Consider the following 25589-nt stretch of genomic DNA (forward strand, 5'->3'; position numbering starts at 1 on the left):
CCAAACTGCAAATGCAATAACTGTGTTTAGACTTTGCGCTGAGAATATAGGGGCTACTGAAACATCTTAGCGCAATGGCCTACTTCTCAGGAAATGAGCGCCAGAATTTCGCAAAAGCGTCCTGTGGTCAAGGCTAGATTTGATGTAAACGCATGAACAGCTAGCATGCATGTCATTTAGTTTCTACTTTCTCAGCGGTCATATTTTATCTGCTGCTGAATGTGTGAAATCTGTAGTCATCAGTGTGACCGGCAAATCTGTGTATGGTGCGTACTGTTCAGCATTGTGATTGTGTTACTGTTCTTTAAGGGCTGGTGTATGAATTCAAAGGTCATACAAAAGAGTCTCCATCGATTTTTGTTTTTCATTTCACTTTTCTGCTTTATCCATCATGCCTCTTTCTCCACCGCACCATCCTCTCTCTCCATCACCTCCTCGCCTCTCGCACTGCTTAAACACATTACAGTCAAGCCTCTCGGGAGGATGCCATTGGACCAAATGCATCCTGTTGCCAGGCAACTCATTTCATCTGTCTCCTGGTGTTTGAGGGTAATTAAACAGTCCGTAGAAACAGTGTGAGATGGGAGGGCTCGCTCGAGCACTTGAGGCGGAAAAATCAATCTGTGCTCTAAATTGAAGAGATGAGACAAACAGGAGTGTTGTAATCATTGATAATGTCATTGTACCAATCTCTGGTGTTGTGAAAGACATTGCTGCATGGTTACCTCTTGTACTAGATGGATAATACAACATCATGTGTCACTTCACATGAAGGCATTTGATGTAGGGACGATTCCAGTTTCTTAACGATTCCATTAACGATCATTTTAGTACTTTTGAGAAAAAAATATTTGGAAATAAGAAATACAATTCTTATTTATTGCCCTCAGCAGCCTGTTACCAAGTGATGAAATCATTTTATATTTTGACAAAATAGATATCTTATTTTAAATTATTTATTTTATTCATACATTTATTTTTATTAAACACCACTAATTACAACAAAACTCATAATGTGAATCTTAAACTACAAAATCGTATTAACACTCATCCAGTAGTTACTCTGATATAAGTGACGAGGCACATTACACATAACACGGTAACAATTCTTGGTTCATTTGGAGTCAGACATGATGAAATAAATGGTTTACATTTCAGTAAGTTTTTTTCAACTGATAAAAGTCATTCTTTTGGGAATCAGATTACACTGCTTGTGCTGTGCATTTTGCGTTTTAGATTCAAAAGAACCGTCTCTCATTTGTCTCATCATTTGCTCCAGGATCGGACTTGTCACGCTGTGTATTTTGCGCTTTGGATTCAATAGAACTGACTCACAAATTTTTTTTATTTATTTATTTTTTTTTTTTAAGGAATCGGACTACATTGGTTGTGCTGTAGATTCAAAAGCAGAGTTATTAGTTTGGAAATTAGACTATATTGATCACGTTGTATATGTTATGCTTTAGATTCAAAAGAACTGGCTCACAAGAGTCATTTGTTCAGGAAATGGACTACACTAGTTGTGCTGTAGATTTAAAAGAATCGGCTCATAAGAGTTGTTCTTTTGGGAATGGACTCTACTAGTCACCCCGTATATTTTGTAGTTTAGATTAAAAAGAACCAACTCACAAGAGTAATTTGTTCAGAAATCAGACTGGTCACACCGTAGAATCAGACTGTTTTGCTGAGATCTTGCTCTCTTCAGTCGGAGGTTTGACACTTGCAGATAAAGAATGGTGGAGGGGTGATAAACATATCAACTCACCGCATCTTTCATTCTCTGATTCCCGGGCCCATGGAGCTCCCCGTTATAACAACAGGAGTACCGCGTGAACATAAGCAATTGTAATAGAGTGATTTAAGATGTCATTCATGGTGTAACTTCACCTTGTGAAACTGGCTTAAGACTCAAGACTTACCGTAGAATGCAAATGTCCAGATTAGGTATGTAACGGTATCAAATTTTCATATCATGATAATTGCTAAAGCATTTATCACTATATACGGTATTATCACAGTATTGTATTGAATTACAAAATGGGTTGAAAGATAAATAAACTTTATTGTTGTTCTTAATTACTTCAGTTACTTATTTTGTACTTCTTACATAAAACAAATCCAGTTTTGTTAATGATGCACTTCCTGCCTCCTCCTCCACGCGTGACCTTACCAACAAGTTTACGTCATCCCTCTCATGAGCGCACATCACAGAGATGTACGAAAGTGAACATTTGTAGTTAAAAAGTATATAAGTATTGTTTTGTTTCTAAAAATAATCAATCGTTTGGGTTCAGAAGAACTTTATTTTTCGACTGGACTCGTGTGGATTATTTTAATTCATCCTAAATATGCATTTTGGACCGTCAAAAAAATGGAGGACATTCACTTGCATTGTTTAAAGGAGGAGGCCTGAAATGAAATCCTAAAAATCTTAAATTCTGTTTTGATGAAGAAAGAAACTGCCTGAGGGTGAGTAAATTATCAGCAAATGTTCATTTTTGGGTGAACTATTCCTTTAATTTTACAGTTAATGTAGACACATTTTCCACCCAAAGTCTCGTTACTATAATGTAACAAAATGTCATTCTCATTGCCGTAATACAGTAATGAGCATACAGCATCTTGCCTGATACAATTGTTTTTTTTTTTTTTTTTTTTTTTCAATTGGCAGAATGAGAAATACTATCATGATGTGTACTTGCAATGTACTTTACAAATGCGCTTTATAGTTTAAATATATTTTTTTTCACTTTACTGTAATAAGAATTTGAAGGGAAAATATACTTTATTGTCATGAAAATAATGTCAGAAGTCTCAATGGTCCTAAAATAGGCTTTATTTTTCCTTTATGCAGAATACAATTACTTTGTTCTTTTCTTTTGATTCTATGGTAAAATGTTAACCAGGCATTTCTTGATGGTTTTTATGGGATTCACTGTAAAAGATTGGGTTTAACTGTGGTGCTATTTTCAGTACTGTCGATTTGCTTCAGTACCCGAGACTGTGTCGTTAGAACTTAATTGCACAGTTGTGACATAATACAGTAGAGCCATAGAGTGAACCCTGATGCTTAGATGCTCCCTTGATGTGCCGATAATGAGCTGGTGCTCATAGTTTTTCTTTGTGTGCACTTCGTTAACATTTAAAATTGTGTGTCCTTTCTGCTGGTGGCACCAAGATGAGGATGAAACGACACACACACACACACACACACACACAGAGAGAGAGAGAGAGAGAGAGAGAGAGGACTTGTACAAAAAAGGATTGATGTCCATTGCGTTTGTTACAAACAAATCTTCACAATGCCTACAAGAAATGTTACCCAAAATATTTTTTTTTTCATGCTTCCCACAATCATGTTACCTCCTATTGCGTTCAGAATCTGCATACAACTTTTGCATTCACAGGTCAATTTTGACCCGGTGGAATTTAAGTTTATGAGTCGTTCAAAACCCGATGGTTTACATCAAAAACTATATTGTAAGTCATTAGTAACTTCTTAAATGTTCATGCATGTAAAAAGATTGATATTTTTGGCATGTTAACTGCCAAATATAAAAGTTATTCATTAGTATGGCATTTTTTTTATTTTTTTTTAGAAATAATCAAATGTAAAAATTATTTGACATTTCAAAATGTACATTAAATCAAAACCAGTGTGATACACGTGAAGACATTTTTAATCAACATTTCTGTGAAAATGTATTTAAATATAACATTATATTAATTTATATTAACATATAATGTGAGAATTACTAGTAATTTGAATGCATTTCCTAATACTCATAAGTGCTCAATACAACTTGGTGGTTAACATTTATGAAACCAACGTATTCTTTTTCAACTAAACATCAAAACAACTGTACAACTTAAGTCTGTAAAGTTCGCTGGTGTGTGCGTCAGTGTAATGATCCCCTGGTGGAAACAGTGCAAAGGTTCCGCCCTATAAAATCTAACGTGAAAATTGGAAAATGTGTTAATGAATGCGTTAAACATTTTTAATTAATTGCCTGCGTTAACATGTTCATTTTGACAGGTCTAATTAAAATACTTTACACAAAATGTTCTCCATCTGAGATGTGTTGTTTCCAAACGACTGTTCCATATGTATGTTTCAGATATGTGAATACGTTGCTAAAGCTGGTGCCACAGGTTCTACACCTGCAAGAACAGTTGCGAGATGCCGTACAGAACGGAGACATGGAGATGTCACACGGCATCTGTCGAATCGCAGTCTCTCTGGGAGAGAACCATTCGAGGTGCAAACACACACACACACTTTCTCTCTCATTCCTGACAGTTTACAAGTTAGAATATGTGTTTTGTGATTATTTGCCTAATATCTTATAATATAACTGAAATGGATCATTTAAATCATTTTTAGCAGTTATTGGTTGATACTGTTAGGGTCGCCTACAGTATATATTGTGCATACCTCATAATAGATATTTTAAGCAAATTATTTTCAGCAAGTTCTGGTGGTTGTCTTCCTGTATGTTGAAGGTCTGTTCTCTTTTCTTTCAGAGCTCTGTTGGAGCAGGTGGAGCACTGGCAGAGTTTCCTGGCATTGGTGAACATGATCATGTTCTGTACGGGCATCCCTGGGCACTACCCCGTCAACGAGACCACTAGCTCTCTCACACTCACCTTCTGGTACACGCTACAGGTGTGGCATAACCTCTCAAATTACATTCTAAAACTATTTGTTTAAAGATTACCAGGACAAACATTTTCATTGCCATTACATACAGTATACTGATGAATTGTGCACAATGAGTCCAGGAATGTGTATTAAAGGGATAGTTCACCCAAAAAGGAAAATTCTCTCATCATTTACTCACCCTCTTTGGGTGACTTTCTTCTGCAGAACACATTTGGGAAAAAAAATAGAAAGATATCTCAGCTCAGTAGGTCCTTAAAATGCAAGTGTGCATTGCATGCAAATTAATGTCTTCTAAAGCGATACGATTGCTTTGCTGCAAAAATAGAGATATTAAAGTACTTTTTAACTATAAATCATCGCTTCCGGTCAGCAGCAGCATGCACATTCATGTCACGATAGTTCACTTGGTTTCTCATGTGACATATACATGTTGGCATGTTACGGATGTAATCTCACGTGCTCCACTCGGTTGAGACATCCAGGATAAGCACACAAATGCACCGTTGTGAGTAAAGAAACAGATAAATACAGATCTAAACCAAAACCAACAAAGCTACTGTACAGTGTTCCTCCTTCTCACTTGTAAACAGCGCTGCTCTTCCGGGTGTCACTTGTGCGTCAGTTCTCTTGTGAACATGCCAATGATTACGTCACACGCGTATTCTGCTGCTGACCGGAAGCAATGGTTTAAAGTTAAATAGCACTCAAATAATATATTTTTTGCACCAAAAGTTATCGCATCACTTTAGAATGCATTAATTTAACCACTGGAGTCGTGTGGATGATGTTTATACTGACTCTCTGTGATTTTTGGAGGTTTAAAAGTCTGCACTTGCATTTGCATTTTAAGGACCTACTGAGCTAAGATATTTTTCTATTTTTCTTCAAATGTTTTCCAGTGAAGAAAGACAGTCATACACATCGGGGATATCATGAGGGAGAGTAAATGATGAGTAATGGTTTTTGGGTGAACTATCCCTTTAAGAAATTAAATGAGGTCAGTTTTGTTTTCATGGTGACTTTAAGCAATAAAAATTCTTGTACTTTTTCCTTGATTCTGGAGAAAGCAACTTTAGTAACCTCTTCATACATACTGAAACATTTATCAGCAGTAGTTTAGTGTGCATTTGTTTATGTTTTTCTGGGTTTTTTGTTTTGTTTTAGGATGACATCATGTCATTTGAGGCAGAGAAGCAGGCCGTGTATCTGCAGGTCTACAGGCCCGTGTATTTCCAGCTTGTAGATGTTCTGCTTCATAAAGCTCGGTTCCCTACAGATGAAGAGTACGCTTCCTGGTCATCAGATGAGAAAGAGCAGTTCAGAATTTATAGGTCAGTCTGTGTTTTTATCCTCGTGGGCCTGTCGTAACCTATTCTGTGCACTCAGCTGTTTTATGTTGGACTTTGCTGATTTGACACAATGGATAAAATTGTCGTCTTTACAAAGTTTTTTATTTTATGGCATCTTAAAGCTGGTAAATCTACTAAAGCCGATAGCCAAAGCAACACATAGTTTATGGTTGTTTTTTAAGGTTCACGGGTTGTTGATATCAAATATTTGAATTTCTGTGACCTTTGAACTCTGCACCTTTAGGGTGGACATTTCAGACACACTTATGTACGTCTATGAGATGTTGGGAGCTGAATTACTCAGTAACCTGTACGACAAACTGGGGCGACTACTTACCAACACAGAACAAACGACATCTTGGCAGGTACGAAAATTACTGCTTTATTCTTTGGCTTTTATTTGCTTCAATTTTTGATTGAACTGTATGTTCCTGTTAACTCCCAAATAATGTTTGGCAGCATTTTTGTCTAAATCAATAACAAGCTTTTTGCGTTTTGTTTACAGCATACAGAAGCACTGTTGTACGGATTCCAGTCCATCGCAGAAACAATAGACGTGAACTATTCCGATGTCATTCCTGGTCTGATCGGCCTCATCCCAAGAATCAGTATCAACAACGTCCAGCTAGCCGACACAGTCATGTTCACTATCGGTGTGTGTTTGGATATGGGTGCCACTGTATTATGTAAAAGACATTACTGTCTTTTTATGTTTTAGACAAAGGAAATCTCCTTACATTTTTGTTTTAGCCTGTTACTGGCATGATTTATTTAAGCAATAAGAAACATTACAGTGAGAAAAGATCAAATTGCATACTTGCATGAGCTTATTTCTTATTGTGATGACTTTTTGCCAGTCCGTCAAACCTACTTTGTGTAAAAAGGTGCTTTGTCACAGGAGAATTTTTGCATTCGGTTTCTTTTTAAATCTTGTTGCTTAGCAGAATTGTGCTTTGCGTGGATAGGCTCTGGGCTTTAAACCATAGGGCTGGGTAAAACAATGCCCATATCGATTCTTAAGATCATAAGATGATTCTTTCACTCTATGCCAGGGATGCTCATTACGCCAATTGCAGTCGACCAATTGTTCGCAAGACAGCTACTGTTTGATCTCGTTAACTGGCCCAATGGAAAAGTAGAGTTGCTGTAATGGGGATGCGTGTCTAATTGGTCAAATACATTACACGTCAATTATGTCTTAAGTGAACGTAAACAGATGGACAAAATAAAAAGCCAATTTGAATCAAAATATCTGTTAAAGTGATAATTCACCCAAAAATGATAATTCTCTCATCATTTACTCAACACAAATGAAGATATTTTGATGAAGATATGATTTGTTTTTGTCTACACAATGCAAGTGAATGGTGACCAAATTTTCAAGCTCCAAAAAGCACATAAAGGCAGCATATAGGTAATCCAGCATATAGTCTTCTGAAGCGACCCAATCAATTTGAGGTGAGAACAGACCAAAATGCAACTCCTTTCTTTAAGTCTTGACATCAGCAGTCTGCTTGGCAATCATGATTTCAAGCTCGATTACACCTCCTAGTGCTAGATGCATGTACAGAGCACTAGATGGCACTAGGAATGGTAATCGAGCTTGAAATCATGATCACCAAGGAGACTGCTGTCAAGATTTATAGTGGAAAAAGGAGTTTTCTCACCCAAAATCGTTTGGATCGCTTCAGATGATATGATTTAAAGGAATGTTCCGGGTTAAATTCAAGATAAGCTCAATCGACAGCATTTGTGGCATAATATTTTAAAATCTACAGAAATTAATTTTGACTCATTCCTCCTTTAAAAAAAAAAAAAAATCCTCGGTTACAGTGAGGCACTTGCAATGGAAGTGAATGGGGACCAATTTCTGGTTGCTAGGGAGGGTAGAGTCACATGGGGTAACCTCCTCGTGGTCACGATTAGTGGTTCTCGCTCTCAATGGGGCGCGGAGAGTAGCATGAGCCTCCAAATGCTGTGAGTCTCCACGGTGTTATGCACAACAAGCCACACGATAAGATGCATGGATTGACTGTCTCAGAAGCGGAGGCAACTGACACTTGTCTTCCGCCACCTGGATTGAGGTGAGAAACCGCGTCACCATGAGGACCTACTAAGTAGTGGGAATTGGGCATTCCAAATTGGGAGAAAAGGGGATAAAAAAAATAATAAAATAAAAAAATAGAGCCAAATTCATCTGAATCGAGAGCTTGAATTGGAATCGAATCAAATCAGGAAATCTGTATCGATACCCAGCCCTATTTAAACCCATGGCATTTTTGTTCAAGCCCAGATCTTAACCATTATATCTCTCTCTGTCTCTGTAGGAGCGTTGGCGGAGTGGTTGGCGGATCATCCGGTGATGTTGAGCAGTGTTCTGCCACTGGTTCTGCAGGCGTTGGGCAATCCAGACCTGTCCGTTTCCAGCGTCTCCACACTAAAGAAGATCTGCAGAGAATGCAAATATGACCTGCCCCCGTTCGCCACCAATATAGTCGCTGTGTCGCAGGTAGCGCACTTGCCTCATGATACACACACATATGGGACAGATTTACAGTTTACTCCTCTGACTGACCGTCTTTCTCTCTCATATGACAGGAAGTGCTTATCAAACAGATCCATAAGGTGAGGTTTTTTTTTTTTGATGATTCAATATTCAGTGAAAATCTTGATAGAAAAGGGTGACCAGCACAGTTGAAAACAACAATCATCATTGTTATTTTTCATTTCTGAATGGTGATGATAGCAGTGCAGAATTGACATACTTGAGCTTTAAGCAACAATTATGGTCTGGTTGATTGTGATGTCACTTCACAGCAGAATTTTTGTCCCGTGAGGACAAAGTTAATTGATGCTGGACATATGCTACGTTGTTCCTTTTCAAATCTCTCTCTCTCTCTGACACTTTCTAGACGAGTCAGTGTATGTGGTTGATGCAGGCTCTGGGTTTTCTGTTGTCTGCATTACCGGTGGAAGAGATCTTGAGGAACCTTCACTCTCTGATCACCCCTTACATTCAGCAGCTGGAGAAATTAGCAGGGGAGACGGTAAGACATTAAGCCGCTCAGCAAACATCCTCTCTCTGGTCTCTGCTGTCGGCCTGTTGGGTTTGTTTATCTGTGTGTTCGTTTGGTACTTTTCCATGTGATCAGACCCTACATTTCTCAGCAGGGCAAGGTTGGCATTACTCTTGGCACTGAGAGAGTAATGTTACTGAGGGACACAGAGTCAGAGGAATAGCCTTTTTAAAATCTTAAAATTATCTACAAAAATGTTAGAATGTACTCTGTATGTTAGAGGAATAGTTCACCCAAAAAAGAAAATTCTTTCATCATTTACGTATCCTCATGCCATCCCGGATGTGTATAACTTTCTTTCTTCTGCTGAACACAAATGAAGATTTTTAGAAGAATATCTCAGCTCTGTAGGTCCATACAATGCAAGTGAATGGTGACCAAAATTTTGAAGCTCCAAAAAGCACTTAAAGGCAGGATAAAAGTAATCCATACGACTCCAGTGGTATTATCTATGTCTTCAGAAGTGATATGATGGTGTGTGTGTGAAACAGATAAATATATAAGTCATTTTATACTATTAATTCTTCCCTGCCCAGTAGGTGGCGATATGCATGAAGAATGCGAAGCACCAAAAAAAAACAAAAGAAGAATGTGGACATTTATAGTAAAAAAGGGACTTAAATATTGATCTGTTTCTACCCACACCTATCAAATCACTTCAGAAGACATGGACTATGGATCTACAGTGCTGAGATATTCTTCTAAAAATATTCATTTGTTTTATGCAGAAAAAAGAAAGTCATACACATCTGTGATGGCATGAGGGTGAGTAAATAATGAGACAGTTTTCAGTTTTGGGTGAACAATACCTTTAAAGTGATACAGTAGTTCATTAGCACAATAACAAATATTGTTAACTCGAGTTCATGACTTTCTTCCATGAAACACAAAAGCAGGTGTTAGCCATTATATTTTTCATTATAGTGAAAGTGAAAGTTTCATTACAGAGAAATGTACGAAGTTAGTGATAAACATTCACTTTTATGAAATGATATCAATCATATTCCTACATTACAAGATATTTAAGCTTGCTTAACAAACGTTTGCAGAGACAGGTGTACAAAACATGATAAATTAAACTCTTTTTGATGATCATTGCTAGCCTAGCTGCATTGTTCATTAGTTGGGTTGCTTGGAGACATCTCTGGTGACAGACAAACCCCTGTTAAGCTAATGGGAGCATTGCAGTTTTGGTTGTTTAAACATCATTTTCTGAGCATCTGGCAATGGAATTCCTTTATGGTTGGAGATCGGAGAATTAGGAGGAATATCCCACATCCGACTTGAATGGAACGTAGCATAAGTATCTCTCTAAACTCCGCCTTAGACATTGATCCCACCTCAATCTCCAATTGGCCTTCTTTGGCTCAAGGGAAATCGGCTGGCCATTGGCCCCGAATAAGCCCCTGGGAGGCACGATTAAGCCCCGGAAGTGACAGTTTGAACGCAACTGGCCCTGGCATGCACTAGCACTCCCTCATTTGGCCCGACAGTGGAAACGTGGCTATTAAGTGCCATGTTTCCACTGGAAGATTTGTATATGTAAAATAAAGTAAGCAGGCATGTGCACAAGGTGTGGCTCTAGGGGTTCAAGCCCCTGCCCTTTTGTTGAGGTGCTTTTCCAACTGAGCATGTTTTGTATATTTTATATTTATCACATACATATTGAATAAATGGCTTACCGATTAATGAAGTGGGTGTGCTTGATATTACATAACTGCATAACTTGTAAACTGTCCACAGTACCAGCACTTTATAAGAGCTGCTGGTACACAAGAAGAGCTGCTGGTACTGTGTCAGGAATTGCGTATCATTGCCAGTTGAGCATTACGGGGAAGTGTCTGCGTGCAATTGCGCGTTAAGCTCAAAGTGCTTTTTATGTCACATTTGACACTACTGTAAGCAAGGTTTAGCTCATTTGCTGAAAAATACTCTTGCAGCAATGAAAAATGTGGCTTCTGTGTGTTTCTGCGGAAAATTATTTTGCCGCACCGTTGCTAGTGACATCTGACACCTGTCATCAAAACTTATGAACTTATGCCTTCAGAATCAAAACTCTCTATGCATTTCACCTTATATACAAATTACGTTTCTAAGCAAGCAAGCAAAAACAAAAAAACAACAACAAAAAAATACAGTCGTGGACAACTGACAAATGCGAGTCTGGTAAAACAGTGAAGTATCCATTTTACTAGCTATCACTTTGCTGTGTCACTTAGCAGTGTGCTGGGCTGGCGAAAAAAGATACTTGCATCATAGATGTTGCGCACTTATACACGACACATGAGTAGATCTTTTAACCACTAAAGGGTTATTTCATTGCATGCTATTTATCTGACCTTTATGACACCGCAGTTTTGCTGTTTCTACACTAGAGGGCACACAAAATAATTTTTTGCCAGTGAGAAGTACATGAACTCTGTTTGAATGTTATTTTAGACTGGGATGAAATTAAAAGAACGGTAAATGTCAGAATTTTGTTTGCGTACCCCCATCATCGTCCTATCACATACCCCCAGAAGTACGCATACCCTACTTTGGGAAACACTGCTTTATATAAATGGCAATAAATTATGTGATTTGATCCTAGACTCTCGTTTCAGCCAAACCCCTCGAATAAACTGGCCATTATCCACATCCTGGGTCTTCTGTCCAATCTCTTCACCACGCTGGACATCACCAAACAGGAGGAGGAGTCCGGAGAGAATGCCCCGCCCATCAAATCAACCCCGCCTCAAACGGGGCCCAACCCTGTAAGCCCCTCTCAGCTGTCCACTGTCAGTCACAGGCAGATGTTCCTTGTGTCAGATATGTAATCGTGTGTTTTTTGTGTTTGTAGGTGGTCGTGGTGCTACAGCAGGTGTTTGCTCTGATACAGACGGTACTCAGTAAATGGCTCAGTGACTCACAGGTGGTAGAGGTAAGATTAATCTCAAAAACACACAAGTCCGTATTTTGTCTAAGTTGGTAATTTCTACCATACACACACTGTCACTGTCCAAACCCTAGTGAGTTGCCTACAAAGACAACATTTAAAGGCATCATAGACACGTAAATTATGTGAAAGGCTATTCCAAACAATTGACCCTTTGCTAAGCTCAGCCCCCTTAGTTACGGTTGCTCGCTCTGACAAGCTCTGCAGAACTCCCCATTGGAAAGAATGGGAGATTGCCGTTAACGACGCGTTTTTTTGGCAAAATATTCTCATAAACGGAATGGATAATATTGTTATGTGGGCTGGTATGAAGAGTGACATTGTAATGCATATTTATCTGAAGTTTTTTGTAAATGAAATTGTTAAATCACACAGTAATTTGATTAAAAACTGTGGAGACTGTGAATCAGTATCAAGGCAAATGATTATTACAGTCGTTTGAAAAGAGAAAAACTTTAACATTTAATAGCGATTACATATCTAATAACATTAGTGTGAGTGAGCAGAGTGGTTTATAACGTCACAGAAAACTCATCTTGATGCTGTGACTGTTTATTTAATATCACTTCTACTATGACATGAATCAAAACATAAATGAAGTAACGTTCTGTTATTAGCTTTAATTTACCTTGGAGCAGATGTAGGTGTCATTGCAGATGTTATATGTTCATTTGAGAATGAGGACTGACACAGTTTAATCCATAACATGCGCTTCTCCAGATTTATTTAAAGATTAATAAAGAAAAACACTATGTGTATCCTCCCTGGGTAACTCATGTCACTTACAAATGACCCGGCAACAAAGTGTTTTACATTTTTTTGATTATTTTGATAAAATCCAGCTTAAAAGTACTCAAACACACATTACTCCCATAGGCTGTCATTGGAAAATAGCAAATGCGTGTCAGCGTAATGGCAGCAGGGCAACAGTTGCTAAGACAGGATTTGTCAGAAGCCCTTTAAGGTGGGGTTTAGCGAAGGATCAATAGGCAGCAAAATTAATGTTGAAACATACTCCACACAAGTAGGTGAACGCAGACACTTCTAGCTACGCAAGCTCGTTTTTGTGCATTGTTGCGATAAAAAAATGTATCAGTCCTCAGCTCATAACATAACAAAAGTATGTGTTGCCGCAAGGGGTGATTTAGCAGACATTATTATGAACTGTACGCTTCTTTTGAAGGTCACTCTATCGCCCCCTTGAGTACTGAGGTATGTTCTGCCACAATAACACAAGAACTTTAAACATGTTTTGGCGATGCATTAGCGTCAAGGCAGAAACATACTCCACACAAGTAGGTGAATGCAGACGCTTCTAGTTACTCAAGCTTGATTTTGTGCATTGTTGCGCTCAAAAATGTGTCTGACCTCAGCTCATAATATAACAGAAGTATGCGTTGGTGGAAGGGGTGCTATAGACCATTTCAAGGACTGTTCGTTGGTGACGTCATTGTTCCGTGAACATTTCCTGCTTGTCGAAACAGAGACCATTTAGCAGAGACGCTGCCTTTAAACACAGAGTGCGCCTCTCCTCGGGAGACCGGTCTCTACCTGCTGGCGTCTTCGTGGGTCCAGGAACGGAGCGGTGAAGGTCCGGTGTGAGTTAGATGCGTTGCCGGACCCGCACCCCCTGCGCGAGTTAGATGTGATGCCGGGGATTGGAGTACGTGTTGCGGCCAGGCCGCTCGAGTGAAGCCGGCGCCACACGTGCCTCTGACCAAAAAAATTTGACTGCCTATTTGAAATATGTTCTTTTATCGTAATCTTGACCAACCGTTTTGGAGATTTTGGTCTTTCCCCATTCAAGTAGATAGGAACTGTACTGACATGACGCTTGTTTACATAGAAAAACAGCTGCTCAAACTGCCCAGGAGCATTCCAAAAACAGCCACCGAGTGGACTGACTTACCTTAAAAAAGAGACTTTGTTGAAAGGATCAGGAAATACGTTTGGACCATTCTGATTCATTTGTTTTTGTTTACATTCTTGAAATGGTCAATAGGGGACATTATTGTGAACTTTCCGCTTTTTTTGAAGGTTACTCTATCGCCCCCTTGAGTACTGAGGTATGTTACTGCCACAGTAACGCAAGAACATGAAACATGTTCAACTGGACAGCCATTGGCAATGCGTTAGAGTAAAGGCCAAAACATACTCTAAGCAAGTATGTGAAGGCAGATGCTTCTATCTGTGCAAGCTTGATTTTGTGCGTTGTTTCTTTCCATTGCATTCTCGTTGTAGCAATTGGCACTGTAGCATACATTATTGTGAACTTCTCCGCTTCTACGGTAAGTTTTGTCTTTCAATGGTGGAGTAATAGTTTAAAGAGAATTTTGCTGAGTTTAATCACTTATATTTATAGAAACTTGAATAATAAAACATCCAGTTTAATGGCACAGACTTTTGAAGATAACTCTACCACCCCCTTGAGGACTGAGGTTCGTTACTGTCACAGTAACGCAAGAGAGTGCTAAGCATGTCCAACCGGACCACGTGTTGGCAGTGCGTCGCTTATCATCTGCATACACACGTTTCTAGCCTTGAGCTGTCTTCTAAAATACCTTGTTTCTGCCAAATTTTAAGGCAACATTGCAAATATCATTGGTCGATAAGGTAATCCAAGACTGTATTGTGACCAGCTTGGTAATGTCAGTTTTAAAAATAACCAAATTTTATTCATTATTTATAGTTTATTGTGCTACGAACATGAATACATGTTAAAATGGGCTAAAAGAATCCCACAGTTGCACATTGAAGGAGAGACCCAAGCCATATTAAGGGACCAGAATATCATATAAACTTGGGGTGGGCTCTTTTGGTTTGGGTCAGTAAGGAACTACCTAGTAGCAGCCTAAGAACACGTTGGCAGCTCTATAGCAACACCTTAGAAGCATGCAGAAAGAATGGAAAGAAATAATGGATTTGTGTGCTAGAGAGATTCAGTACTTCCTCTCTCTCTCTCTCTCTCTCTCTCTCTCTCTCTCTCTCTCTCTCTCTCTCTCTCTCAGGCAGTGTGTGCTATCTTTGAGAAGTCAGTTAGAACTCTTCTGCATGACTTTGCCCCCATGGTGTCTCAGCTAAGTGGGATGCTGGGGCAGATGTACAGTACCATACCACAGGCATCTGCGCTGGACTTGACACGCCAGGTACACAACACACACTGTGTGTTTACACATGCAATAATATTGTGAGCTTCTTTTCTTTCTGTGTTTGTAATCGTTATAAGGCTTGTTTTTGTGGAGTTGTATTTTCTTTTTGATTTATTTTGTTTGCCAGCAGATGGTGCACATATTTGCCAGTGAAATTGATCATTTTCCTCCAATCAAAGCGCTGTTTGAACTGGTCACTTCTGTTACACTGACCATCTTCCAGCAAGGTAGGCATGCTGGCATTAACCAGCAAGAGAGGGTGAAGGTAATCATGTGGTTTTTATGTATTCACCGTCTGTTTCCAGGGGAATGCATGTTTTTTTTTTTCCTCACACTTTGTGTCATGCACAAGGAAATAGCATTTAATGAGCATGGTTTTTCAACATGTATTTGAAACGGTAAGACTAGAAAATCATCAGGCACTTTCACACATGAAAACTGGTAAATTGCTGTTAAATTAACAGATTAAATTAGTTCCAGTAACGTTAATCCATTTTATTCACACATGCAATGGCTTTCTGTGTTTTATAAGTATTGCTACCATTAACACAGTACCATCATTAAAGCTTTCTGAATTAACTTCTAATCAGCTGCGCCACATATATAATAGACTACGGCTTTATTATTTGGTAGTAAGTCATTACCCAGGGAGTCGTTCATGTCTAGTGTTGTCCCATTTAGGGGTAGACCGATATATCTGTTTTTCCTATTAATCAATGCAAAATCTGGTGTCTGGTGTATTCTACAGTTAGAATGGCTTGGTTCTGCAGTATAACAGCAGTCTCTACAGGTGAAATTAAAATAATCAGACACCTCGTGGGGATTTTCTATATTTAAATCTGTAATCATTGATGATAAGCATCCATGTTTTTTTATCCTTCAATGCATATTTTGTTATTTTGATTAGCTTATCAAGCATTCTAAACTGAAGCAATGGCATGTTAATGACTATATAGAAACGTTCCCCATCAACACATACATTATGTCTTGTGAATAATAATAAACCTTATTCCTCATTAAACCTCATCTGGTGATATACAGTACAGTATATTCACAAATCCCTTCATCTGGAGAATATTCAGTATAGGCTATAAAAAAGCCTAATTTGGTAAATAGCCTTCTTGACTATAGAGCCTTGTAACAGAGCCAAATCTCGTCATTTCAAAATAAGAGTCCCCAGGGTTTTTCAGGCTTGATTATAGTTAAAAGTCCTGCGTTATGAGGCATATCGTTTTTCTGGTTATTATTAGGATTTTTGTTGAGCAATAAATTCATTTGGGACTTTTGTAGCCTCTGTCTTTGCCTGTAATTGTATGGAAAGACTAAGATTTTTTTTTTGTACATTCTATAAATCCATTTTGAAAACTATCGGCCGATTAATTGGTTATCGGCCTTTTCCACCACCGTAGTTATCGGTATCAGCAAAATCCACTATCGTCGACCTCTGGTCCCATTGTCAGAATCATTCCAGTACCCTGAAACCTTAATTCCCTAGAAATTCCCATGATTTTGTAGGTTTTTGACTCGTTCTGCAGGCCTACAATTAAATAGTGTGGAGTAATTGTGTAAGCTCTTCAGAACTTTGTGATTAGGTTATACCTTTTCACTGCTGATGTTAACCCTGACCATAATCCCGTACAAGATCGAACCTTCTTAAAGGAATATACCCGGTTCAATACAAGTAAAGCTCAATTGACAGCATTTGTGGCATAATGTTGATTACCACAAAAAGTTTTTTTTTCTTTAAAAAAAAAGCTTAAATCTTGGTTCCAGTGAGGCAATTACAAAGGAAGTGAATGGGGCACATAAAATACTCACTTTTCCAAAAGTATAGGCGCAAGATATAAACAATATGTATGTTAACGTGATTTTAGTGTGATAAAATCACTTAGTAACCTTTTCTGTCTGTTATAGCCGATTTTACAACTTCATTGCCATGATGATGTAATGTCAGCAAACCCTAAAATGATTGTAAAAATGACAATTTAAATGACTTTACAGCTCAAATAATACACAAGTTTTAACAGAAGATTTAATGCGTGTTTTTATAAAATTATAAGCTTCACATTTCTGTGTTTAAACCCTCCAAAAATTGTCCCCATTCACTTCCATTGTAAGTGCCTCACTGTAACCTCAATTTTTGCTTTTTTTTAAAGAAAAGGAGGGACGAGTCGAAATTCATTTTTGTGGTAATCAACATTATGCCACAAATGCTGTCGATTGAGCTTAACTTGTATTCAACCCAGAATATTCCTTCAAGCCAAGACATTTCTAAAGCTGATTTGACAACATTTTGTTCACGGCTCCAGATAACAACAGCAAAGGCTGTACAGTTGAAGTCAGAAGTTAGGTTGAAGTCATTAAAACTATTTTTTAACCACTCCACAGATTTAATATTAGCAAACTATAGTTTTGGCAAGTCATTTAGGACTACTGACACAAGTCATTTTTCCAACAATTGTTTACAGACAGATTGTTTCACTTTTAATTGACTATATCACAATTCCAGTGGGTCAGAAGTTTACATACACTAAGTTAATTCTGCCTTTAAGCAGCTTGGAAAATTCCAGAAAATTATGGGAAAATCATGGGAAAATCTAAAGAAATCAGCCAAGGCTTCAGATTAAAATTGTGGACCTTCACATCTGGTTCATCCTTGAGAGCAATGTCCAAATGCCTGAAGGTACCACATTCTTCTATACAAACAATAGTACGCAAGTATAAACACCATGGGATCACGCAGCCATCATACCGCTCAGGAAGGAGATGCATTCTGTCTACTAGAGATAAACGTAGTTTGGTACAAAAAGTGAAAATCAATCTCAGAACAAAAGCAAAGGACCTTGTGAAGATGCTGGAGGAAACAGGTAGACAAGTATCTATATCCACAGTAAAACGGGTCCTATAACGACATAAACTGAAAGGCTGCTCAGCAAACAAGAAGCCACTGCTCCAAAACTGCCATAAAAAAGCCAGACTACAGTTTGCAAGTGCACATGGGGACAAAGATCTTACTTTTTGGAGAAATGTCCTCTGGTCTGATGAAACAAAAATTGAACTGTTTGGCCATAATGACCATTGTTATGTTTGGAGGAAAAAGGGTGAGGCTTACAAGCCAAAGAACACCATCCCAACCGTGAATCATGGGGGTGGCAGCATCATGTTGTGGGGGTACTTTGCTGCAGGAGGGACTGGTGCACTTCACAAAATAGATGGCATCCTGAGGAAGGAAAATTATGTGGATATACTCGAAGCAACATCTCAAGACATCAGCCAGGAAGTTAAAGCTCGGTCGCAAATGGGTCTTCCAAATGGACAATGACCCCAAGCATACCTCCAAAGTTGTGGCAAAATGGCTTAAGGACAACAAAGTCAAGGTACTGGAGTGACCATAACAAAGGCCTGACCTCAATCTGACAGAAAATTTGTGGACAGAACTGAAAGAGCGTGTGCGAGCAAGGAGGCCTACAAACCTGACTCAGTTACACCAGTTCTGTCTGGAGGAATGGGCCAAAATTCCAGCAACTTATTGTGAGAAGCTTGTTGAAGGCTACCCAAAATGTTTGACCCAAGTTAAACAATTTAAAGGCAATGCTACCAAATACTAACAAAAGTGTATGTATACTTCTGACCCACTGGGAATGTGATGAAAGAAATAAAAGCTGAAATAAATCATTCTCTCTACTATTATTCTGACATTTCACATTCTTAAAATAAAGTAGTGATCCTAACTGACCTAAGACAGGGAATATTTTCTACGATTAAATGTCAGGAATTGTGAAAAACTGAGTTTAAATGTATTTGGCTAAGGTGTATGTAAACTTCTGACTTCAACTGTATGTGTGAAAGCGCGTACTGATCATGACCTTGTGTATTCTGTTGAACCTTGAAATTTTCACCCGTTAAGTATCACACACATGCTCAGATTGAACTTGCATGCCCGAAAACACACATGCACACAAAGCACAGTTTGCATGTGCTTATGGATATTTGTCTTTTGGTGCACCTGCATCTCTCACTTGTTGTTTGTCTTTTGTGTTTTTCCGTTTTAACCACATCGTTTTCAAATTACAGCAGAAATGTGACTGATAACACTCTTATCTTGAGCAGGTGACCTAACTCTGGTGTGTTTGTTTGTCTTTTGTTTTCTGTGAAAGGCGGGGTTTGTGGGCAGGGTTTGGGTGGGATTTGGGTTAATGGGTGGGGTCTTGTTTGGAGTGTGGGAACAGCTAAGGGAGGGGAGTTTGGGACTAACTGCTACCTTGCTCTCCGGGGTGGCCGTGGGAACCGAGCACTCACCAGCCATGGTTAGGACGGGCCAAGAGTGGAGAGTATGAATTGAATTTACAGAAAATGGAACAAAACAAACAAACAAAAAAAGAAAAGAAAAAAAATCTAAAAAAGAAACTAAGTCTTTCATCACAGTAACAGGTGCCTCCTGGGTTCCCACTCCAAACCCACTGTTTTATTTTTTAAGTTTCTTTCTTTCTCTCGTTACTTATTTTTCATTTACTTCTTTGTTTTTCCTCTTCAGAACGGACTCATTGATCTGTCTTTTTTGTTTCGTTTTTTCCGCAACTGCCTTCAAATCGTTCATGTTCCCTCCTCTTTCTCTGCCCTCTTTCTCTCACAATTATTGTACAATTATTTCTGTCCCGTTGACTTTGTTTTCCACATGACTGTTTGATCTGTTCCGTTGCTGTTTGTATATATTCTTATTATTCTTATTATTTCTTAAGTTTCATCTTTATTATATTTTAGGGCCCAGGGATCATCCTGATATTGTTGATTCATTTATGCAACTCCAAGCTCAGGTGTGTTTTTTGGTTTCTTATTTCATTCACTTTGGGTTTCTCTCTTTCTCTTTTACTGTCCCTTTCTTAGTCTCCCTTTCTCCCTTCAGTCCTGTGTTACAGGGTCTTTTTGGACCCTTGTTTTGATTGGGCCATGGAATTGACAGGTCTCTTGTCCAATAATTAAATGGGTGTGATCCAGAAATGGGTCATGCCTGCTCTGTGCACATATGCGTCACATGTACACAAAGCTGGTGGGGTCTGTGAGTTTAGGCTCAATTATGCTTTAGTAGGGCTATCAGTCGATTACAATTTTAAATCTAATGAATTACATCAGAGGTTTTAAAATGTGTCCAGGGACCCCCAGGGGCTGCAAAGGGGTGTTAGGGAGTCCGTGGAAAATTTCAGAGAATACATTTTACCAAATTTGACTTCTTACGGTTTCATTCTGTGTTTTAGGGGCTACATATAGATTTGAATTTAAAATGGTTTTACATGGTTCATACATTACTCTAATAGTGACTAGAAAAAAGATAAGTTGTCAAATAAATACAAATTAAAAAAAATTCCAGATTCATTTCTTTTTGTTTTAGTATAAGGGCAATATAAAATTAAATTATTTAGTTGGATTTTATAATAAATTTAATTGTTAATTTGATAAATTATTATTTACTAATTAATGAATAATTTTGTCCAATTATTTAACAATACCACACTTACTATTTTTCTCACACAGTATAAATGGTTCTTTATGAAAATATATTACTGCCCTATTTTTCTTTAATTATTTATTTATTTATTTATTTCGTTTTTGGAAAGGGGTCCTTCATAAAGGAATCATCATTTTTGGGGGTCCTTTGAATTAAAATGTTTGAAAACCCCTGAATTAAATAAATAAAAAATAAATGCTGATTGATTAATAAGATAATATGTAATAATCAAAATATTTATGAATGTATAATAAATATTATAATTCAGATAGTTCATAGACATTACATTATTATGGCGGACAATGAATGCATTGGTTAGACAATACAATAAGTGGCTTCTTGCGTTCCATCCATACACATGCATCAGATGAGCACTTTTTTTGCATCTTTGTGGATGTGTCACGACTCATAGTGCTGCTTTAATACATGTAGGTGAAACAGAATTTTGCACCAATGAGATTTCAGTGTGGGTTGACCTTAAAATGGACTCAAGTGCGACAAAAAGGAAACCATCCAAGTGACAATATCATTGCGCATCACTTTTGCTGCTGATCAGGACAAAAATAGTCATGCCCGCCAACCTACAACTGTCCATTTACTGATCATCTAATTCATTAGGGTTTTTTCAAAATCCCTAAAACTCCTCCTAGATCTTTCAAGCTGCATTTACCTAACTCGGCACAGACCTTCAGCCTGTTTTGACTCGGGTTGCAATGTCTTTTCTAACTGATCATGCTAACAGTTTTTGATGATTAAATATAACATGAAGCATTTATCTGTTCATGTTTTTATTTAGTATACATGGCAATATCTCCCCTCCCAATGTCATTCCAGCCCCAAAACCAACGAAAGCCTAAATTAATTCATCTCAATTAATTCATTTAATTGATTAAAATGAATTGGCTCTCTTTTTTTGTCTGAAGATCTCTTCCCCTTCATTTCTCTTTCTGTATCTCTCTCTCTCTGTTTCTGTCTCAAATATCCTCTCATCCTCAATGAGTTTCTTAATGCATCAGTTGTCTTTATCTGTACATGTTACATAGATTTCTGTTGCATTCAGTCCAACTGAGCAGAGAAAGTAGTGATCGAACAGATGCAAAACAATCAAGTGAGATCGCTCAAGAAAAACAAATCATCATGCCTTTAGTTTCTATTGAGTTAAGTTTCAATGTTTTTTTTTGTTTTGTTTTTTATTGTTTATTTATTTATTTTGGTGTTGATTTCTTACTTGCCTGATGTGTTTGCATTGAATATGTATGTTTGGTTGATTTTTCTCAGTGGGGTATAACTAGACAGCTGTAGGGAGTGAGTGATGGGGGTGGGCGGGGTGCAAAGGAGATTGACAGGTTTCCAGGGGCAGAGTTTGAGTCATGTGCTCTGTTCATTGGATCTGTCTGATTCATAGGCCCTCAAACGGAAGCCCGATTTATTCTTATCAGAGAGTCTTGATGTGAAAGCGGTTTTCCACTGTGGTAAGTAGTTTTAAAATGTAGAAAAGACTTTTGTTTTGTTTGAGTTATTTGAAATGTTTGAGTTATTTCTCTAATACCGCTGTCTTCTGGCTATAGGAGTGCTGTCACTTAAATTTCCAGAAGCTCCCACTGTCAAATCTACCTGCCTTTTCTTTGTAAGTGCAGATGGAATTTTAAGAAATGTATTACAACTTAAAGGCCTATCCACACCAAGACAGTTCACTAATATTAGAAATTACAATAATATCCGGAAGGAACTGTGTCAATGGAAAGTAGACCCTGTGACAAATATAGTGGACCAAAAAGATAACCGAGTCTAATAATAGACTGATACATTGGCCAATATTTGGCAATTTTGCGACTGTCTGCATGGTCCAATAACTGTGAATAAACTGATAAATATATAAAGTGTTAACTTTCTCTTGTTATTACAATTTGTTGATCAATAGATTGATAGTAAACAATTTCTGTTTTCAAGTTTGTTTTTGTTGTTTTTTTTTTTTACAAATAATTGTCAAATAATTGTGATTAATTGTCTGCTTTCATGATTATGAAGATTAATTGTCATACAAATTGTCATACTTTTGTCATAGGTGCATGTGTGCTTCATAAACCTTAAATGGATAGTTCACCCAAAACTGAAAATTCTCTCATCATTTACTCACCCTCATGCCATCCCAGATGTGTATGACTTCTTTTCTTCTGCAGAACACAAACAAAAGATTTTTAGAAGAATATTTCTGCTCTCTAGGACCATACAATGCAAGTGAATGGTGATCCAAAAATTACATAACATAAAGTAATCCATACGAGTGTTTAAACTATATCTTCAGAAGCGATATAATAGGTGTGGGTGAGAAACAGAACAATATTTAAGTCCTTTTTTACCCTGAATCTCTACTTTAACTTTCACTTTCAGATGTAAAAGTGAAAATGGAGATTTGGAGTAAAAAAAAAAAGGACTTAAATTTGATCGGTTTCTCACCCACATCTATTATATCGCTTCTGAAGATATAGTTTAAACACTCGTATTGGTTTCTTTTCTGTTTCCTATGTGATGTTTTTTTGAGCTACAAAGGTTCACCATTCACATGCATTGTATGGACCTACAGAGCAAAAATATTCTTCTAAAAATCTTCATTAGGGTGAGTAAATGATGAGAGTATTTTCATTTTTGGGTGAACTATCCCTTTAAGAAAGTAATTTATTCATATTTAACATTTACAGGCTTTGAAAACTTATGAATGAGTATTTTATATTTTATATTTTATATATCAATATATTTCAAAATGCTTAAAATATCTGTCTCTCTTTTTGGTCAACTTTAGTCTTGGTCCATTTTGCATTTACACCGTTGTTGTTGGAACCCAACCAACCTGAGTAGTTATTTTATTATATTATTTATATTATATTCAATTCTCTGTAAAGTTTGAAGTGATTTGTGGACTGGACATATGATGAATTTAGTGGGAAATTTAAGTATGCAATAGTAAAATATTTCTGTCCAAAATTCTTTACTTTCACACGTTACTTTAAGGCCCTTATTTAAAATACCTTTTAGGCTAAGTCCACATTAATCCAGAAACATTTAAAAATGGTGTTTTCATTTTCCAAACGCTCTCCGTTCACACTGCCGTTTTCAAGCGTTTTCCAAAAGTTGCTTGTCCACACTGAAATGTCTGAAAACGCTTAAATTCCTGTACTGCGCATGCGAAAAACGCTGTTCTATGTACGGTTTGAAACGCAGTAATCACGATAGGCCTATATATTCTGTGTATCAGCATTTATATCTGTCATCCTGTTCTCTAGATATTGGCATCGACAATTGAAAAACCCATTTTGGTCGACCACTAACCGAGTCCACTTTCAAGACTATTTCAGTGTGAATGCAAAGAGAACTGGGTTTTGGTCCACTTAAAGCGGTCCGAGTTTGGTTTTGTGAATGTGTCCACAATGTGGAAACAACCTTAAACTGGTTTGAATTGATGATAGTTGATTTGCTTTGATCTGCAGACAGAACTAATAGCGCACTGCGCAGACATTCCTCCTGTCGGTCAGGTGGTGCAGGAAGATGGTAAACTCCTCCTGCTGGCTGTTCTGGAGGTGAGTCACTATTAAACATCAGTCTAGTTCATTCCAGAGGGGCAGTTGTGCACAGAACTGTGATCCATGTGTATTTTTCTTAAGGCTATTGGAGGTCAGTCGTCCCGCAGTCTGATGGATCAGTTTGCAGAGGTGTTGTTTTGTCTGAATAAACACTGTTTCGCTCTGCTGACGGTGTGGCTGAAAGAAGCTCTGCACTCTCCAGGCTTCCCGTCCTCACGGGTCTCAGATGAGCAGAAAAACACTTTCAGCCAACAGGTGCTGAGGTGAGTAGGGTTGACAATAATGCTCTGCTCAGTGGTGGGTTTGACTCTCCTAATTAACCCCTTTAATCCCACCGGTTATCCCACATTTGTGTCCAACATTTAGCTTGAAATAAGTTGCTGATGTAATTTGCACAGAGAGGGCAGACTGTTTAGATTTCATGTGAACAATTTTACATTGGTGGTGCAAATAGTCACATGACAATCCATTTAATTCCACTTTACCCCACTGAATAATAATGTTTGTGTTAAAACTCCATTATAAAAGGAAAGCAAGCAAAACAATAATACACATACAACAACCATATTTGATACATATGTTTAAAGGGTCTATTGATTTATAAATAAGAATGCTCTGTCTCACATAAGTCATGCTCATAGGACCAGTAAGCATGTAGTGGAAAACCTTGGTAACTGATTGAGACCGATTATGAAATTGCATCGTTAAAAGTAACGTTATAATGAATTACACAGTAAAATTAAAAAGAAATGTGCATTTATTCTTGGTTCATCATTTCCTTTTTGCCCCCACAATTGCATGTTAATAAAAAAATAAAAATAGTTTCTTTATTGATTGCAATTTTCTATTTGTCAGCATGAACAAGGAGAGAGATGTTAGTTGAACCCCAATTGCAGTTTGTAATGATGAAAAAGGCAATATACAAATAGAAATGGCACGAGGCTTAATAAACAAAAGAACAACTTAACTCAATGCCACTATAGACGAGACTAGACCACGAGTGAGGAAACACAAGGGAATATATACAGACATGGGAAATCACAACACAAAGAACAGCTGGGAACACTGATGGGAGACATGTGAATGTAATGATGATGGTGCCTGCTGGGAAATGTAGTGTGGAGAAAAACTACAACATAAAAGTCCATGAAAGTGTCAAACTAAGAGTCCGGGAACATGAAGGGAAGGTGACATGAAGGGATGTGACAGATTCCCCCCCCCAGGTGGCGGAGGACAAGTCTCAGTTGCCTCCGCTTCTGAGACCGTCAATCCGCACATCTTATCACGTGGCTCGTTGTGCATGACACCGCGGAGACTCGCAGCATGTGGAGGCTC

At 37.9% G+C, this 25589-nt stretch overlaps 1 protein-coding gene across 4 annotated transcripts in view; it reads left to right on the top strand.

Moving 5' to 3' along the window:
* Window positions 1–25589, top strand: part of LOC127415743 (importin-13-like) — a 54669-nt gene that overhangs the window by 26175 nt on the left and 2905 nt on the right. The window contains exons 4-20 of one of the 4 annotated variants that reach the window (XM_051654617.1): window positions 4119–4259; window positions 4525–4666; window positions 5828–5994; window positions 6257–6377; window positions 6518–6665; window positions 8340–8521; window positions 8611–8637; window positions 8925–9059; window positions 11693–11842; window positions 11929–12009; window positions 15033–15170; window positions 15304–15400; window positions 19935–19987; window positions 22082–22148; window positions 22245–22303; window positions 24162–24251; window positions 24336–24517. In XM_051654617.1, coding sequence (XP_051510577.1) covers window positions 4119–4259; window positions 4525–4666; window positions 5828–5994; window positions 6257–6377; window positions 6518–6665; window positions 8340–8521; window positions 8611–8637; window positions 8925–9059; window positions 11693–11842; window positions 11929–12009; window positions 15033–15170; window positions 15304–15400; window positions 19935–19987; window positions 22082–22148; window positions 22245–22303; window positions 24162–24251; window positions 24336–24517 — 1980 coding nt within the window. Of the gene's footprint in view, window positions 1–4118; window positions 4260–4524; window positions 4667–5827; window positions 5995–6256; window positions 6378–6517; window positions 6666–8339; window positions 8522–8610; window positions 8638–8924; window positions 9060–11692; window positions 11843–11928; window positions 12010–15032; window positions 15171–15303; window positions 15401–19934; window positions 19988–22081; window positions 22149–22244; window positions 22304–24161; window positions 24252–24335; window positions 24518–25589 lie in introns of those variants that run through there. The other 3 variants (XM_051654618.1, XR_007892981.1, XR_007892980.1) reach the window with 3 other exon arrangements.

Source organism: Myxocyprinus asiaticus, chromosome 25, assembly GCF_019703515.2.
Source record: "Myxocyprinus asiaticus isolate MX2 ecotype Aquarium Trade chromosome 25, UBuf_Myxa_2, whole genome shotgun sequence".
NCBI lineage: Eukaryota > Metazoa > Chordata > Actinopteri > Cypriniformes > Catostomidae > Myxocyprinus > Myxocyprinus asiaticus.